Source organism: Rhagoletis zephyria, unplaced genomic scaffold (assembly GCF_001687245.7).
Source record: "Rhagoletis zephyria isolate East Lansing unplaced genomic scaffold, Rhagoletis_zephyria_1.1 Rzeph_scaffold_01703, whole genome shotgun sequence".
NCBI lineage: Eukaryota > Metazoa > Arthropoda > Insecta > Diptera > Tephritidae > Rhagoletis > Rhagoletis zephyria.
The window spans coordinates 23,326-41,150 of NW_016158787.1; the positions used below are offsets into that span (position 1 = coordinate 23,326).

Sequence of the window (17,825 nt, forward strand, 5' to 3'; positions counted from 1 at the left end):
CAAACATTATCTGAAACATCAACTATAATTAAATTATTTTTTTCTTACTTTTTACAGTACAGTTTAGGCAAGTTCCAACGTTATGTAAAAGCCTTAAAAATCCGAGAGTATTTTGGTTGTGTGAAATAATATTCCACAAACAAAATACATGGGTAAAAATTACCGAATACCGAGTTACCGAGCACAAATTTGTAGGCCCAGAATTGAAAATTCAGTACAAATCAGTACAAATTTTGAAAAATCAGGACATTCATTGAGGAAATGAATAAAATCAGTACGAGAGAAGAAAACTCTGTACTGTACTGATAAAATCAGTACGTATTGCAACCGCACGTTTAGGCTGCAACCTGGCACATACAAACAGGGGGCTATCACAGAAACCATCGTAGTCCAATTTTTCGTGAAAACTACGTAAATGGGATCACTGAATCCGAATTGCTACGAACGTGTGTATTGAAAGTATACGCTACGTTCGTGTCTATTCGGATTCAGTGATAGCATTTTCGAAGATTTCACGAAAAATTGGACTATGATGGATTCTGTGATAGCCCTGAATATAGAGTAGACATATCAGGGCACTATCCCAGTGTATAAGAATTTTGGGAATATATCGTCCACAATGCCATCTATCGTGTACATTCTTAGTCGCAATATTTATTTTCGATTGGCTAAGGTATGTTCTAAATATGAGCCAAATCGGCAAGTAAATTGAATACTTTCAGAGCTGGAGCGTCGGTATCCATTCGAACGACATGACCAAGCCAACGGAGCCGCTGTTGTTGTTGTTGTTGTTGTTGTAGCGGCTACAACAACTCCGCCCAGGATGGTTGGTATCTCAGTCGTTGTCGTCAAGTTCCACTAACGGCAACCCTAGGAAGCGTGCAGCTTCTGTGGGGTTTATCCACAGGGACAAGGCCGTTAGGGTTGTCGGGTTTTCCGGGCATGCGAAGAGATGTTTCGAGTCATGTGGGGTCTCTCCGCATGCCGGACACTCATTCGGCACATCCTCATTCAACCTACTCAAGTAGGAGTTCAACCTGCTGCAGTAGCCGGAGCGAAGTTGTGCGAGTGTAGTGCGTGTCTCCCGAGGCAGATGAAGCTCTGTCTCGTCTATGTCCGGGGTTGGTATGCCTAGAACGGCATTCACAGGTCTAGAGTCTACATAACTCGAGACTGAGTCCCTGTGAATGCCGTTCAGGGCCTGTCTGTAAGCTGTCGGGTCCAGAGGTTGCTTAATGAACCTCTGGACTTCGTCCGTCAGTTCATATAGATGCCTCCTGACGTGCCTAGGCGAGGGCTCCTCTGCAAGCAGCTGTCTGCTTGGGTGGCCACTTCTGTGGCTCCCGATCAGGAACTGCTTGCAGAGCATTATATTGTGCTCCTTTACAGGGAGCATTTGCGCCTCGCCGTGCAGGTGGTGTTCAGGCGACATCAGGAGGCATCCTGTCGCTGTCCTGAGTGCGGTGTTCTGTACAGTCTGTAGCTTCGTCCACTGCGTCCTACTAGTCCCTGGCGACCACACTGGCGCTGCGTAGTTCAAAACCGGCCGGCCTATTGCCTTGTATGTTGCCAGCAACGTTTCTTTGTCTTTGCCCCAAGTACTGCCGGCTAGCGACTTGAGGACCTTGTTGCGGCTCTGTACTTTATTGACAATAGCGGTTGAGTGCGCAGAGAAGGAGAGCAGGCTGTCGAATGTTACTCCGAGTATTTTGGGGTTATTCACCGTCGGAATTGGTGTGTCATCGACGTGAATCCCCAGCGGTAGCCTGACCTCCTTCGTCCAGGTTGTGAACAGGGTCGCGGAGGATTTCGTAGGGGAGAGGGCTAGACACTTTGCAGTGAAGAAGCGAGAAAGTTCGGAGAGATAGCCGTTTACTTTCGAACACAGGTCATCAATTCCATTCCCAGTCGCCATGATCGAGCAATCGTCGGCATAAGAGACAATCGAGACTCCCTCTGGTGGTTGAGGGAGCTTTGAAATGTAAAAGTTAAACAGTAGCGGGGAAAGGACACCACCCTGAGGAACCCCCTGTTTTATTTTTCGCTGCTTACTCGTTTTGTCTCTAAACATTACCGACGAATGTCGACCACTCAGATAATTTGCCGACCACCGTTTGAGCCTCTGTGGGAGAGAGGAGGCCTCTATATCTTCTAGTAGCGTGGAATGGCAGACGGTGTCAAACGCCTTTGACAAGTCCAACGCTACTAGAATCGTTCTCTCACAGGGACGGTTACGGTTAAGGCCACGAGTTATCTGAGTGTTTATGGCGTTAAGTGCTGTTGTTGTACTGTGCACTTTACGGAAACCATGCTGATGCTTCGCTGGGGTCAGGTGGTTTGTGAAGTACGGGAGTAGCAAGGCCTCGAGTGTCTTCGCTACCGGGGAAAGGAGTGTAATCGGACGATACGAATCTCCTTTGTTGGCAGGTTTCCCCGGTTTGAGCAGTGGGACCACTCTCCCCACCTTCCAGATGTCTGGGATGATGAGAGTGGCCATTGACAAGTTGAGGACCTCCGTTAGGTACGCTACCCCCGCAGGACCCAAATTTTTCAGCATCAGCATGCATATTCCGTCGGGACCCATGGCTTTGGAGGCTTTCGCCTTCCCGATGGCCACCTGAACTTCACCGCAAGTGAAAGCAAGGGGGGCACAGGTTGTTGGCAGTTTGTGCAGCCTTCTGGTCACTCGACGCTTGGCTTTGTCCACCGGAGGATGCAGTATGAACTGCCGGCTAAAATAGCTCGCGCATCGCTCCGGGTCCGACGAGGCATGGTCGCCGAAGGAAATTTCGACTCTGTCGTCGTGCTTCGTCGGATTAGACAATGACCTCACGGTTGACCAAAGCTTGCTCACACCAGAGGTGAAGTTACAGGTCTTCAGATGCTCCTCCCACTTCTTCCGCTTATGTACGTTTACTAGTTGCCGAATCTCCGCGTTGAGATCCCTGATACGGGGATCTCCGGGATCGGCCTGACGAAGGCTATCACGCTCATTGGCTAGAACAGCCGCTTCGGCAGGGAAGTTTGGACGTGGGTCCGATATACATCCTGCCGGTATGAAGCGAGCTGCAGCAGCAGTGATAGCCCTGCGGAACTTACGTTCACCGAGATGGACGTCGGTTGGTGTGGGGAGCGCTGTGAAGGTGTTTTCGGTAAACTCCGCGTAACCTTTCCAATCAGCTTTAGAAAAGTTGATATAGGTCCGGTGTTTGGCGGAGGCAAAGTCGGTTGGTTTATCAATCGAGATGACTATGGGTAGATGGTCTGATGCTAGAGTCAGCATAGGTCGCCACGTTATGCTGTTTATCAGACCAGCGCTGACTATTGTGATGTCTGGCGAGCTACTGCAGTTACCCATAATCCTGGTGGGTGCGTCGTCGTTCATTGTGCAGAATGTCGAATCGTCTATCTGCTCAGCCAAGTCTGTTCCCCTACGATCGTTTGACAGGCTTGAGTGCCAAAGATCGTGGTGCGCATTAAAGTCACCTACTACCATACGGTTTTCACCTCTGAGGAGCGCACCTATATCAGGGTGATATCCTGCCGGGCAGCAGGTGACAGGGGGTATGTATATGTTAAATATTTCGAGCTCGACATCGCCTGACCGGATAGCGATGCCCTGACATTCTAGGGTGGTATCCCTGCGGTCGATGTCTGCTTCGATAAGACGATACTGCACGGTGTGGTGCGTGATGAACGCTAAGCCACCACCATTATCTCGCTCGCGATCTCGACGGTGCACGTTGTACCCGGCGCAATTCAACAAAGTTGAATTGCTGTGCAACTTCGTCTCTTGGACCGCAGCTATCAATATACCATGCCGACACATGAAGACGGTTATCTCCTCAATCTTGCTCTGTAGCCCGTTGCAGTTAAATTGAAGGAGCTTCATGTGGTTCGGGAGACGTGTCGTTATGTGGGGTGTAAGTGAAGTGTATGTTCTTGCCGCCGTTGGCTGTGTGCGCTGCTGTGGTGATTGCCGCCCTGTGGTGGTGGCGGGGGGCGTCGCAATTGGGGTCTGCGACCGATCAGCGCAACACGGGCCCTCGAAGTTCCCAGTCCAATCTCGCGTGGTACGCAGACCTGAGCATGCCCTAAAGTGGCACCAGCCAAGGCAAGTGTTGCACTTGACTGATGTCACATTACGGAATATCCTGGTCTGACATACCGTGCAGATTGTAGGGGGAACCAGGAGTTGTTGGCGGCGGCGTGTGGGTGGTGGTGCGGTTGTGTGTGTTATGTGGTCTGTAGTGGCTGTGGTACGGTGTGTGGTGTTATTATGTTGTTGTGTTGTGGTGACTGTGTGAGGCTGCTGTGTGAGTGTGTGAGGCTGCTCGGGCGGACTGTGGTTAGCCGTGGAGGCTGCTCTGTTTGAGCAACAGGAGCTGCTGTATTTTAATGCGCTGCACTACGTCCATATCGTTGTAAAGCTCATAGAGCTCATCGATCCGTCGTCTGCGGTACTCGCCGTCGCCAACGCGTAAAGGCCCGAAAATCTTCCGAAAAATCTTTCTCTCGAATACTCCAAGAGCCGCCTCATCGGATGTTGTCATTGTCCATGCTTCTGCGCCATATACCAGTACGGGCATGATAAGTGACTTATAGAGTGCGGTTTTCATACGTCGAGAGAGGACTTTACTCCTGAATTGCCTACTCAGTCCAAATTAGCACTTGTTGGCAAGAGTGATTCTGCGTTGGATTGCTCACTGCTGAATATGGAGCGCTCCAATAGCTTTGCTTAGTGTTCTTTCCACTTTATTCTTTAGTAATTAGTAAGTTCTTTTTTATATATTTTCAATTTAAAATACGCTAAACAAAGTGTGCTTAGAATGAAAAGCAGCTAAGTTAATTTTTACAAATTTTAAAGGGGGAAAAGTTGCTTGTAGCCATTTTCTTCAAGTATTTTGCGAAATTTTTAATACAAAACTATGCGTTTTTAAAGCAAGGAAGATTTCATGTTGATTAAAAGATTTCGTATTATTTTGGGCTTATCGTGTTTTTGTGTATGTTTAGTACTTGGCAAATTTTCCTTTCATTGAATATAAACGGAAAGAAATAAAGCAAGTAACTTTTTTATAAATGATGCACCAAAGAACTAAAAATTACCGATAACATTTTAGTATTTTTTTTTGTTGAATTACATGGAGTTTAGCCTGCATATAACGAATAAATTCAATTTATTTTTATATGGAAGAAAACTGTAACATTTGAAACTTGCACTGAACCAATAACAAACGAAGCATCAACTTTGTTTCTGATGCAATGATTGCTCTAGCGATGCGTTTCGATAACTTTTCGGATGCGTTTTGGAACAGTATACATTGTCAATATTTTGTAGTGCGGCATTATGGAACATTATACTTTGTACCAAGGTACATTGAACAGGTAGTATCAGTAGAGCAGCCGATTTGATTTATTTTCAAATTATTTGGTCTCGAAAATGTCAAATATTTTGAATTTTTTCTCACGAAAATTATAAGTTGTTAAAATCCATTTGCTTGTGAAACCTTTTTCCATACAAAACAAGCGATTGAATAGCAGCTTTTGGAACGTTCGCCCAACTCGGCAGCACGACCGCTGATTACTGGGCCTTGCAAAGGATGGATCAATGCTTCGAGAAGCAAACAAATTTACTAGGAAAGAAAGTTGCATCAATTTTTATTTTTTCCAATTTCAATTTTTTATTTTTTATAATTTTTTGTATTTCACATGGCACGCTTTGATTTAGAAGAAAAAATTCAGAACAGTTGTTGACACTTTCGATACCAGAAGCAACAACAAAATACACGCAAATGTTGTTTTTGCTCTACTGATACTACCTGTTTAATGTGCCTTGCTTTGTACGAATGCAAAGCAATCGACGTTTCGGAAGTCAGCCTATTATAATAGAATTGCATAAGCTACAAAGCTGCATACTCAAAATAGAAATGCGATGCGATAGACAACCGCCACGTATTTGCCTTTCGCATCGCATTACAGAGTAGCCCCCCAGATGGCATCGGGTGATATCTATCTGCGTAGGCGGCTTTTGACTTTTTCCCTATTTTGAAGAGGTTCGCCTGAGGAGCCCTGGAGTCGAAGGAGAAAGAGACTCAGGTCATTGAATTCTTTGGTATTTGCTCTTTCAAGCTGGAAAGGTAAGCGATGTCACGCCCCACCAGTTTTTTGTTCAAGCCTCGAACTAACAGATACATTTCGGGACCCAACCCTTTATTTTAGTTGCGCTATAAATGATCTTTCTTTTGATCTTATTATGCTAATGATTTGATTAATAAATGAAATGAAAATAACTAAAAGTAAATAACAACAAAATACCAAAAAAACTGAAAGTTGTCAATATGTGGTGCGGCTATACTTTTTTCTCCACTGTATAAGTACTGTTCAGTCCAACCGGTACTGTTCTACGATGGGTTCAGCAATGTCCCGAATAGGCATCCATGCATACATATGTATTTATCATATTCGATTCTGTTTTCGATCCTCGGACAAGCACCACAATACATAAGCCGTAATCGATTCGCCCACAGTTAGCAAGTGGCGAAACGAACGAACTCAATGAGGTACAACCAAACTCGCTATCGTCTATCCGTGCTATCACATGCAAAAGCAACAACAAAGCTAGCATGGATAGACGAAAGCGAGTTTGGTTGTACCTCATTGAGTTTGTTCGTTTCGCCACTTGCTAACTGTTGGCGAATCGATGACGGCTAATATCATACTCTTCATAGATTTCCTATTTCCGCTCATCTTTTAGTTTTAGCAATTGGTGCAGATGGATTTTCGCCCTTGTAGAATTCTTTAAGTAATGCCATTGCTTCATCAGCACAAATCCCGCCTTTTACTTCCGGTTTGATAATAATATTGTTCGTGACAAATGGCACATCAACTAAAGTTTTGCCACCAAAACGATCATTAGCACAACCATATATAACCTCCTTGACACCTAAATCATGTAGTGCGGCTGAGCACATAATACAAGGCTCTACAGTGACTATAACACTGATTTTAGGAAATACGTCCCGATATAGCAATCCATTTTGCCTGCAGTACTCTAACGTTTGGTCTATGCAAAGAAACTCTGCATGCCGGGTAGCATTTTTGGTAGCATTCACATCATTTCCAGATCGTGCAATCACTTTGTCCATACCATGCGCATGGTAGATGAAGATGCAACCCACCGGTACTTCTCCAGCTGCTAACACTCTCCTGGCCTCCGCGAATGCTTCGTCCATGAAGTGCTCCATTATGTATTAAACTAAAAATAAAACATTTTAGTAAAGGTTTATGAAATATTCATGCACAAAACTTACAGAAAAATCTGCGAAGTTGCGGTGCAGATGTCCAAAAACCATCGAAAATATCGATATTACGCGCCGATGGATATATTAACGAGCGCTGAAAAACAGACAAGTGGTGGCAAAAGCGCGCAAAACGCTAAAAAAAATTAAATTGTGCTTACAATTAAATAGGGATGGTTAATTACACAGGTTTACAAAAAAAAACAGCTTATGGATAATAAAGCAAACCTATATATCCCTATGTTATTTGAAACGCTGAATGCGAATCCGAAGTCCGTTAGTCTCCACCAGGTTCGTGGTCAGTTGAAGGTCAAGTAGGGAAAAATTCATTGAATAAACCTGAAGAAAGTTTGAATGCAAACTATCGAAAACATCGAATGGGATGACTATCGATAGTTTTACAGTTCTAATTTTCGACTATCAAATTTCACTTTCCTAAAAAACACCTTTGCATTGCAATTCACAATAGTGTAAGCCAGCTGTTCGAAACATGAACGAAAGAAATTTTTGGTTCATGTGTTCGAAACACACGGTGGTGTTTAACAACACCTTAATGAGCCTCGATACACTTGTCTTTTCAGACTGTCCGGCCAGACATTGACGAAAATAGATAATATATATAAGATAGATAATATAGGTATAATAGAAATAGACTCTTTCGTATTCGGATTTTGCTACGAATCGTAGAAATAGTATGCAGCGGTCCGAATCGTATTTTCGAAATTCGTAACAATGGCATGCCTAAAAGCGAACGAGTAAGCTTTTTTGCGTAATTTTGTACGAAAACAATTCTGTGTCGGAGGCGAGATAATACATGTAAATCGATGTGTGTTTGCAGGAAATATTAGTGGCGTTCATTTAAACAGATAAATTTTCCTTTCTCATATACGTATATTTTTATCCACTGCTTTATATAAACAAGCAAGAAAGAATCTTTGCCACCCCTGATCGAGAAACTTGGGGCCGGTTTAGTTATTTGTACAATGATTTTTTTTTTGTGTCCAAACGCATAACCCGAATCCAGAAACTCTAACATACACGTGTAATCAAAGGATTAAACTTTTATTTGAAAAAAAATTTTTGAAATTTCCGAACACTAGCTTATTAATTAATACGGTTTGCACTATGCACGTGTTTGCAAATTTGGTGGGTTATGCGCAAAAATACTATGGATGATATGCACAAAAATGTTGTATAGCTTTGAATTGCGGAAGGCAACGTTCCCAATTTAACTTGATGAATAAATTTCAAAGCATGATGATGGGAGCTATGTGGCACGCAAAGCGAATCAAGCGTTTTATCTGGCATCAGCTTAAAAAGCAAAAACAAAATGGACAACAATAATAATATCCAAAGAATTGGGAATGTCACCAAGTAAAAACTTTATTAAAAAAAATTACAAATAAACACAGTTTATCAAACAAAAAAACTAAAACTTAAAATTCATTTATCTACTAACATTGTCCACAGGTACAGGACATTTTCTCATAAAAAAGTACATTTCTATGATTTAAAATAAACTTACGTATACATACATACATACGTTCTATGTTACGAGCAATAACAGCCAATTTCACGAAAACATTTAAGTAAATACTTTTTCACTTTAATCATTCTATTACTTCTCATTTAAGTCACATTTAATTTTAAACTCATTAAGGAATTTTCATACTGTTACAACAAAACCACTTTCAACTTTTTCATTTTTTTTTATTAATTTGTTTATTGATGAAACATGGAAATTTTAAAGGAAAAATTAAATAAAAATGAAAAATATAGTTTAATTAGAGTCGAATCTCAATTCAAGTTTCGGAAAACTGTAACATCCGATTCAGGAAAACAATGAACGTAAGTATGGAATTTAATTATTTGTGAAGAAATAAATAGCCCAAACATTAAATTAAATTAGAAATTGTATGAAAGCGACTGTAACAAAAAATATATATATTATTAAATATGTATATATTAGGGAATATTGCTAAATCCATCGCAAGGCGAATTTATATAAGGTGGTGTTACTAGCTCAGCTGATTTTGTATATGTGTTTCGCCGCACGGCTTCTGATATCAAAATGAAAAATTTTGTTTGAATTTCTACACACACTCTTACAGATTTTGACAGTTCATGCCGCCAAAGCAAAAACAAAATACATGTAAATTTTTGTTTTTGTACTCCTACTATCACCTTATATTAATTCGCCTTGATCCATCGTAGCCTATTTTGTGAAATTTTTGTTATTGTCATTATTGAGTCCGATAAACATTGGTGCAATTCGGATTCATAGATTTCTTTTCAACAGGCATGCCAAAAATTGGACAATGTGTGATTTAGCAAAAGACCCGAATAACTAGCATAAATGCTACACTTCATCGCCGATATATTTTATGAGATCAAATTCGTAAAGAAGTTTCTCGGCCTTTTCGGGCCAATTATGATTATTCAAAGAACGGGGGCTCGGATGAGGAAGCTTACATATTTTCAAACTACTCGCATGGCGAGAACGTTTTACCATGTCGTGCATGTACGATCCGATCACCACCAAAATTTCCGTTTTTAACAAGTCTAATTCCAAGTCCAGTACATCTAAACATGCTTTTCCAATTTTTGCTTTATAATCACCCTGTATTTAAACGAACATGTTTGATAAATTTTTGTGGATAGAATATTTAAATAACTTACTTTTAACTCACTAGGTGTAATATTGCGTCCGGCACTATCGTAAAAAATTAACGGACAAAAGTTATGTACAAAACATTGGCGACCAAAATTATTTAATGATCCACCCGCCAACTTTTTAAACAAACTCCAAATTCGTACACCACTGGGTTCTTCGATATTGCACTCCAATCCTGATACTGGCCGCTTTGCATGTATCGAAGGAGGTTGCTGAACTGAACCTGTCAAGCCCATTTCATCACGAACAGTCAAGATATTACCAAACGGCACCTTAAAAACAAGCACGCATATCAACAATTTTATTTGCGGCAAAATTTAATTTAAATAATAATAATAATGAAAAATAAATTTAAATTTTACCCCAGTTTGGCCCATCCCATTCGACCCTGGATTCATACCAACAAACACAACACGTTTCGGACCATCCAAATACTTTTCCAAGTAGGCGCAATGTATACTCGAAGCATATTCCACAGGATTGTAGACATGAGTAATACCAGGTGGTTTTAAAATGTTTTGCAAATCGTTATTTAACTTACACTCAAGTGTGTAAAACCGACTCCAAATTGATTGCTTTGTCTCAGAGCTTTTGGAATGCAATGTAGTTTCTGGAGGCACAGTAAACACTTTTGAACACTCTTCCGTCGGCTGCGATGCAAGACAACGTTTCTTTCTGGCAGCAAACTGTTGCAATGCATTTATTGTAAGTTTTGAGTCTCCACTAAAAGATGTTGGGGCTGGAATATTGTCTTGCGGCAGCTTCCTCCGTGACATATTTGGAAAATCAATTAAACTCCTTTTATTCAATGTAAAATGTAACTTAATTTTGTCCTTCGCCCGCGAAGTAGGTTTGTTTTATTTGCGCCCTTAATAAGCGTTGCCAACAACAGACATTTGTTATTAAAGCAGAAATTAGTCAAGAACGTAAACCTACCGGTACGTAAAATCGAGTCAGCTGACATGATCTGCCTTACACTGCGTTTACATAAGACAATTTGAGACAAGACAATTGAGAATATGTATTACGGCGCATTTACAACAAACACGTCATTTTGACATAATTGTCTTGACAATATTGTCCGGTGTAAACCCTAATTTAGTTGTCAAATTGTGTAACGTAGGCGTCCAAATTGTCGTTTGGCGTGAATTTCATATTATTTACTAAAATATCGGGAAAATTTTAGTAGACGGACGGCAAATTCTAGAAAAAGGGGGGATAAGGGCTGGTAGAATAGGTCCCCCTGATTTCAAAAATATCCCCCTTTTTTCTAGCAACCCTATAGTTCTTATATAATTTATTGTTAAAGTTTTCATATAAACGATGAATATGATAGCAAAATAACATACAACTTGGTGCAACCAGACTGGAATTTGAAATAATAAAAGCGGATTTTTAATTCGGAATTTTCACTTAGTAGAATTCTCCTTTCTGTTTTGCGAAGAAAAGGAGCTGAGCACCGTTTGCAGAGAACACCTTTCTGCGTAGGCGGCCTTCGGCCGCACTTAGGGATTATAACCCTCAGGCAGTAGAATTCTCCTTTCTGTGTTGCCAAAGAAAAGGGGCCGAACACCTTTTGCATAGAACACCTTTCTGCGTAGGCGGCCTTCGGCCGCACTTAGGGATTATAACCCTCAGGCAGTAGAATTCTCCTTTCTGTGTTGCCAAAGAAAGGGGGCCGAACACCTTTTGCAGAGAACACCTTTCTGCGTAGGCGGCCTTCGGCCGCACTTAGGGATTATAACCCTCAGGCAGTAGAATTCTCCTTTCTGTTTTGCGAAGAAAAGGAGCTGAACACCTTTTGCAGAGAACACCTTTCTGCGTAAGCGGCCTTCGACCGAACTTAAAGCAAACAAATCGGGCGGACCAACACCGCCTACGTCATGGGCAATATTTTTGCACAGGGGTTCGTGACCGGAAACCCTCATTGATAATAATACATGCCCAGAATAAAAGTAGCGGTAAATTTTCACTTTCTTTTGTATTGATTTCCCCTGTAATCCTTTTTAAACATTGCCTTCTTTGTATGTATTATTTTGTACAATATGGCAACACATGTTATGTGTCAGTTTGCAACCATGTGTTATTGTAAATATGGGTGCCATTCAATGTAATTTACAAGTCGACAAAAGTTGAATTTAAGTGATTTATATACAAGATAAAATAAAATAAAAGTGTGTAAAGTATTAAGTACAGTGTTATGTACATTTATATATATGAAAATATGTGACAAATGCACTTTTTGTTAAGGAAACCAAGTGGAACGACTTACGAAATTTTAACAACAAATAACTTATAAACAATGATATTGTTTATATTTTTTAGTCATACATGTTTTAGAGGATACCTCCCTTAACATCCTGACCAAGTTTCATTTGTTAATTCCACCTGGTTTTCTTAAAACACAAGGTGCGGCTGACTACTAAAGCCCACTCAAAATATCCAAACACAACCCACTTTTTCATAATTCTGTGATTTTTAGCGATTGCGCTTTGCCTCTTTTTCTCAAATTAACCAAGACGTGAAAGAATTTTCCAATTTACTGTCTCGAAAAATCAAAGACAGTGACGAAGACAATTGTCATTGTGTGAGTGAAAAACTGTGAATGTATTGCTATTGTCTTGGCAAAATTGTCTCATGTAAACGCCGGATTACCAGAGCGCCATGTAAAGAGAAGGCACGCCCCTGTTGCGCACTTTCGCCACAATTATAACGAGTTGTCCTTGTTATTTACGTTCTTTGGTAGCGGTGCTGTTGAATGCGCCACCTCTGTCTCTCTACGGTCGGTGTTATGCAGACAAACTTTTGTTTGCCAAATTAAATGGCGGCTGCTTAGTTTGCTCGGAGGTGGTTATGTCGAGTTTGACCCAGGGTTGCACGTTTATTATGGTTTCTACGGCTTTTGCCAACACGAAATAAGAACTTCAGATGTACATAACGCGCAAAATTTAAAATTTTTGTATATGACAACACCGAATTTGCTGCAGTTTGACCAAACAAAAGCTGAAATTAGTCAAGAACGTAAACCTACCGGTACGTAAACCCGAGTCAGCTGACACGACCTGTCTTACCAAAGCGCCATGTAAATGAAAACTCAACACCGCAGAATTTTTCTGTAGTTGTTGCCATTTTTAACTTTTTTTTCTTTTTCGATGGTCATATTATTGCTATTTTATAATCAGGCAATATTAAAAATGAATTTTTCACCATCGGATAAACAGTGAGTTAGGTATTTGCAAATAGCTTACGTATAAACGTAGTAACTGAGGGCTCCAGTTTACTGCGTTTAAGTATACGTTCCGCGTTCTTGACTAATTTCAGCTAAAGAGGGAAAGGGTACTCCCTCATACATCCACTGTGAACAAGAAAAAAAGAAGAAGAATTCAGACAACAGCTGTAAATATAAACAAGCGGCATTCTTCCAAAAATTTTGTTTTATTAGTGGATAAACAATTTTTTGTTCATACATTTAAGTTTTGTAATTTAAAAATAAAATTACACAGTAGCTTACTTTCATCATGGCAGGAGAAGTAACTGTTGATGCTTTGCCTTACATAGACCAAGGCTACGATGACGCAGGAGTTCGCGAATCGGTATAAGTATAAAAACGTAAACATTTTACAAGTATAATTTATTGTGCTTCATTAGGCTCTTGCTATGGTGGAGGAAGAATGTCGGCGATATAGGCCTACTAAGAACTATCTAGAACATCTGCCACCATTAAACACGAATGCATTCGAAACTGAATTAATGGCAAGCGAGTTTGAACGTATACAAAATCGTCAACCTATGGAGACTTTAAGCATGAAACGCTATGAATTGCCTCCACCACCGTCTGGCAAACTGTCTGAAGTGACCGCTTGGCAGGAATCTATAGAAAATTCCATGGCACAACTAGAACACCAATGGGTTCGTGCAATGAATCTCGAGCTTATGATTGACTACGGCATAGAATCATGGAAAGCATACCTAGAAGTGATAGCTGCTCTACAGGCTAAAACGCTGACACAGTTGCAGGAATCAAAAAAACATATACAGGATATAAATTGGCAACGAAAGCAAGCCCAAACTCATGCTGGCGAGAAACTTAAGACTCTGGAGGCCAATTGGGTACTTTTGGTATCTAAAAATTATGAAATAGAGCAAAAGTGCGTAGAATTAGAAGATCAATTGCAAAAAGCCCGCCAGGAAATCTTAAAATTAAAAGCCCAAAAGCAAAATTATTTAACGAATGGAGATTCATAATAGTAGTACCAAATACTTAACAATTGATTAAAGTAATTATCAGTGTGAGTTAAATTTTATTTAAAATTATGAATTAAATGTAACCCCATGTTTTTAAGTTCCTGATAAATTTCATCACTGTTGGTGTATTTTCCACTAAACTTAGAAGTTGCGATGAAAAATTTGAGTTCCACTAAAGCTTATATGTTTATTTGTAAAAATTACAAAAATTAAATCAGTACATATTGATAGTACCACGCTAGATGTTATTCTATGCATTTTCATTTCAGTNAACAAAAATTAAATCAGTACATAATAGGTTCATTCCTTATCTTTTTGGACTAAAATCTGAAAAGTGTCAAAATGCCAGAGCGTAAGCAAAATGCGCTCACTAAAAGAGAGTAACAGGAAAAGTAAAGGAACGCAAAAAACCAAATTTTTAGTCCAAAGAATGGCAACAACAAAACTAACGTCAAATAAGAACAGAAATGTATGTACAAAACACATTCACACAAGCACAAGCACAATAAACACTTGCTATATCAATTATTTTTTGCCTCCTTCCAATTTCAATTCATTTCTTTTACTTTTTAGATTATTCTCACTTTTTGCGTATTCTTTAATTTCCGTTAATTTAAATTCAGTTGAGTTTGACACTTTTCAGGATTTTGCCAGAAAAAATTCTTCTGACTAAATCTGACTACTTCGGACTGATGAGAGTCGCTCTCACTGACTGTTGCTCTCTCATTTTTGCTGTCATTTCCGAGTTAAGGAACGCTTTTTGGACTAAATCTGACTACTTCGGACTTTTTCTGACTATTTCTGGGAGATAAGGAACGCGCATATTGATAGTACCACGCTAGATGTTATTCTATGCATTTTCATTTCAGTGGAGCTGCCAATCGGCAACAAACTGCGGTTTGAAATTGCGTTGCTATCCATAATCGGCCATAAAATCCGGGACCGAAAACTATCATTATGAAGGACTTTTGTTTTAAAATCATTTCATAATGGTTATTTCAGGTTATTTTTCGATTAAAAATAATCGTTATTAATATTTTTCCGATAATTTTTAATCGTTATTTTATGATTTTTAGTTTTTTCCGTTTATAAACGTTATTTTCAGATTTTATTTTTTATATTATAAAAGATTTACATCAGTAACCCAGCCTCCATTATAAGGGTTAAAAATGAACTAAAACAAACAAAAATCCAAAATAACGATTTTTTTCTGATCGAAAAAAATTAAAATCACAAAACAACGATCAGAGATGATATAGAAAAAATAAAAATCACACAATAACGATTGAAAATTATTGAAGAAATATTTATTTATTTATTTATTAACAAACAGCCTACGGCTAATACAATTATTCTTATATACAAATAAAATTTCAAATTTATCAGAATCACCGAATAACGACTAAATTATGATTTTTGATATAAAACCCATAATGGTTACGGAATTATAAGGAAAAGATTTTCTATTATCAAGCATTTCCTTGAACATGCTCTCCACATTTCAGTGTTTTTAATTTATAACGATCTTGGTACAAACGAAAAATTAAATAAAATCTGATTTATGGAACCAAAGAATGGAACCAAAGAACGTAAATGTACATTTACGTTCTTTGCTTTCTGGTAAAATCCTGTAAATTCTTGCAACTTCTTGCGAGTTACTGCCATCCCTAAATTGGCGCGTCAAGCGCCAAACAACTGTCAAAAATCCTCATGCCCATACAATTTGTATGAAGCATCCCACAATAACGCGGCGCTAACGCCGAGCAAATGGAATTTTCATTTTTGACAGGGCGTTACGTGTTGAAGTTGGATGCGGAAGACGGAAAGAAAGAGAAAGGACAAAAAAGTGAAAGAGGAAACGAGAATAAAAACGAGAGGATCTGAGAAAACGTCAAAAATTACGACGCGTTGATTTGGGGATAGCGCGCGCTGACACTCGTCGACAATGGATAACGCAACGCTTAGCGCTCCAATTTAGGGACGGCAGTTAGGGAACGCAACTTATATATCCCTTTCGCGTTATATGGCATCTTTGTTATACTGTCATTAAAGTAGTTAAGGACGTTGGCAGCTCTAAATAGTGTTGCCAGTTCCTTTGCATAATAGGTGTGTACTCGTATTGAGGGAACAAAATTATCCAGCAGCGAAAATTCTAACATTTAGCAGCATTTGCTCTCAAAAAGGCAAAATATCCACAGAAGTACGAGAACATAAAATTTGCAAAAACTTACAACTTTCGAAACACCTGATCACTTCCACAGTTTCCACTGGTGGTTCATTTGGCAATTTATTTCCTGCTTGGTATATTTTCCTCAGATTTGGCATTTTATACAATTGATTAGTTTTGGATAAGAAAACCCTTTTTAAAATACAAATTAATTATATCGGAATGAATAAATTATTTTTCTCATAATTATTTGTGATATCACATGGTGACGCATTCAAAAACAATATCCTCCAAACACACATTATTGATCCAAAAAAATTATTAGATATAGCTACAAATGTAGCTTTAAAAATATGAAATTTTTATTTCAAAAATCAACCGACTAAATCCGACAGACTGGATGAAAACCAACAGAACAAAATGAGTATACGTACAGGAAGTTTGAACAAAGAACGTAGACAACTACGATTATCTACGTTATTTGGTAAAATGAGTTTTGAGTGGAGCACGTACGGTCGCCTTTTATCCATATATATACATTTACATGTGCATTTGTATACACAAAATACTTCAACATAAATCTACCAAAATGAGAAAAAATGTATCTTTAACCAACTTAAATTTTTTCTACCAATTTGGTAACAATTTACTAAAGTGGCAACCCTGGTGGTGGGAGACGAGAAAAACAAACATTTTTTCCAATAGTTAAAAACTTTTGTTTATAATATAAATTTAAAAGTATTGAAGCGAGTATAAAACTCTTAGCACATAGTAGTTTACATCAGCAAGTATATTGCTAACGTCAACCACTATAACAGTAAATTAGATGTTAATTTAGAAAATACGAAAACAATAAAAATATATGCGGATGGATTAGAAGCAACCAGAAATTTTAGTGAAGTGACCACAACTAAATTGAAAAGGAATAATTTTTCGTGTGTTACACGTACTAGCTTGCAAAGATAACCAATATCCAAGGCGTAAGGCGTAGTAAGCGTGGGAAAGGAAAAGGACCCTCAGCAAAAAGACCATAAGCATCGAAATTGCTGGCCAGTGGAGGCCTGGTACAAAGCGCCGTGATGAGCAGTGCCAATGCTAGTTCTGAACATGACACTACAGGACAGAAATTAAAGACTGAAGCTAGTAAAACGGGAAAAGAAAATGGATGGCTTTCGTATATTGTACCCAGCATGCAGAGAAAAATTACAAAACTTAATTATGACTTGATAGAGGAATGTAAACGGTGCAAGGAAGATTCAAGTTTATCCAAAACGATATGTGATGAATTAGAAAGGTAAGCCAAGAAATGTAATTATTTTACTTAAAAAAGATTAATCTACATATGTGGGTTAAAAAATAAGATACAACATGACAATTTTAAAATAACAAGGTTAAAAGTTATCTGCAGGGCTATGTATATAGAAATCGTTTTTTTTTTTTT

General features: G+C 39.1%; 4 protein-coding genes across 5 annotated transcripts in view; 2 read left to right on the forward strand and 2 right to left on the reverse strand.

The window, feature by feature from the left end:
* Window positions 1-6,014: 6,014 nt before the first annotated feature.
* On the reverse strand, window positions 6,015-7,568 carry LOC108364899 (tRNA-specific adenosine deaminase 2). Its single transcript, XM_017618777.1, has 4 exons — window positions 7,527-7,568; window positions 7,311-7,434; window positions 6,709-7,255; window positions 6,015-6,502 (listed from the first exon to the last, which is right to left on the reverse strand). The coding sequence occupies exon 3, from the start codon at window positions 7,242-7,244 to the stop codon at window positions 6,744-6,746; it is 501 nt and encodes a 166-aa protein (XP_017474266.1). The 5' UTR covers window positions 7,245-7,255; window positions 7,311-7,434; window positions 7,527-7,568; the 3' UTR covers window positions 6,015-6,502; window positions 6,709-6,743.
* Window positions 7,569-9,532: 1,964 nt separating this feature from the next.
* On the reverse strand, window positions 9,533-10,927 carry Smug (Single-strand-selective monofunctional uracil-DNA glycosylase). The gene is made up of 3 exons (XM_017618778.1): window positions 10,335-10,927; window positions 9,978-10,244; window positions 9,533-9,918 (listed from the first exon to the last, which is right to left on the reverse strand). The coding sequence occupies exons 1-3, from the start codon at window positions 10,746-10,748 to the stop codon at window positions 9,658-9,660; spliced, it is 942 nt and encodes a 313-aa protein (XP_017474267.1). The 5' UTR covers window positions 10,749-10,927; the 3' UTR covers window positions 9,533-9,657.
* Window positions 10,928-13,331: 2,404 nt separating this feature from the next.
* Window positions 13,332-14,461, forward strand: BCAS2 (BCAS2 pre-mRNA processing factor). 2 transcript variants are annotated; one of them, XM_017618780.1, is made up of 3 exons: window positions 13,332-13,565; window positions 13,621-14,261; window positions 14,316-14,461. In XM_017618780.1, the coding sequence occupies exons 1-2, from the start codon at window positions 13,491-13,493 to the stop codon at window positions 14,215-14,217; spliced, it is 672 nt and encodes a 223-aa protein (XP_017474269.1). In that variant the 5' UTR covers window positions 13,332-13,490; the 3' UTR covers window positions 14,218-14,261; window positions 14,316-14,461. The 2 variants fall into 2 exon arrangements, with proteins under 2 accessions (XP_017474269.1, XP_017474268.1); XM_017618779.1 differs by having other exon boundaries at window positions 13,621-14,461.
* Window positions 14,462-17,049: 2,588 nt separating this feature from the next.
* m-cup (ankyrin repeat protein mann-cup) overlaps window positions 17,050-17,825 on the forward strand; it is a 5,612-nt gene continuing 4,836 nt past the window's right edge. The window contains exon 1 of the mRNA XM_017618762.1: window positions 17,050-17,678. Coding sequence (XP_017474251.1) covers window positions 17,464-17,678 — 215 coding nt within the window. The 5' untranslated portion in view covers window positions 17,050-17,463. The remainder of the gene's footprint in view (window positions 17,679-17,825) is intronic.

Excerpts from the sequence above, each read along its gene's own strand:
- LOC108364899 (XM_017618777.1), bottom strand. The coding sequence starts at position 7,244 with ATGGAGCACTTCATGGACGAAGCATTCGCGGAGGCCAGGAGAGTGTTA.
- Smug (XM_017618778.1), bottom strand. The coding sequence starts at position 10,748 with ATGTCACGGAGGAAGCTGCCGCAAGACAATATTCCAGCCCCAACATCT. Across the intron at positions 10,245-10,334 it reads ATGGGATGGGCCAAACTGGG|GTGCCGTTTGGTAATATCTT; the intron begins GTAAAATTTAAA and ends CTTGTTTTTAAG. Across the intron at positions 9,919-9,977 it reads TTACACCTAGTGAGTTAAAA|GGTGATTATAAAGCAAAAAT; the intron begins GTAAGTTATTTA and ends GTTTAAATACAG.
- BCAS2 (XM_017618779.1), top strand. The coding sequence starts at position 13,491 with ATGGCAGGAGAAGTAACTGTTGATGCTTTGCCTTACATAGACCAAGGC. Across the intron at positions 13,566-13,620 it reads ACGCAGGAGTTCGCGAATCG|GCTCTTGCTATGGTGGAGGA; the intron begins GTATAAGTATAA and ends GTGCTTCATTAG.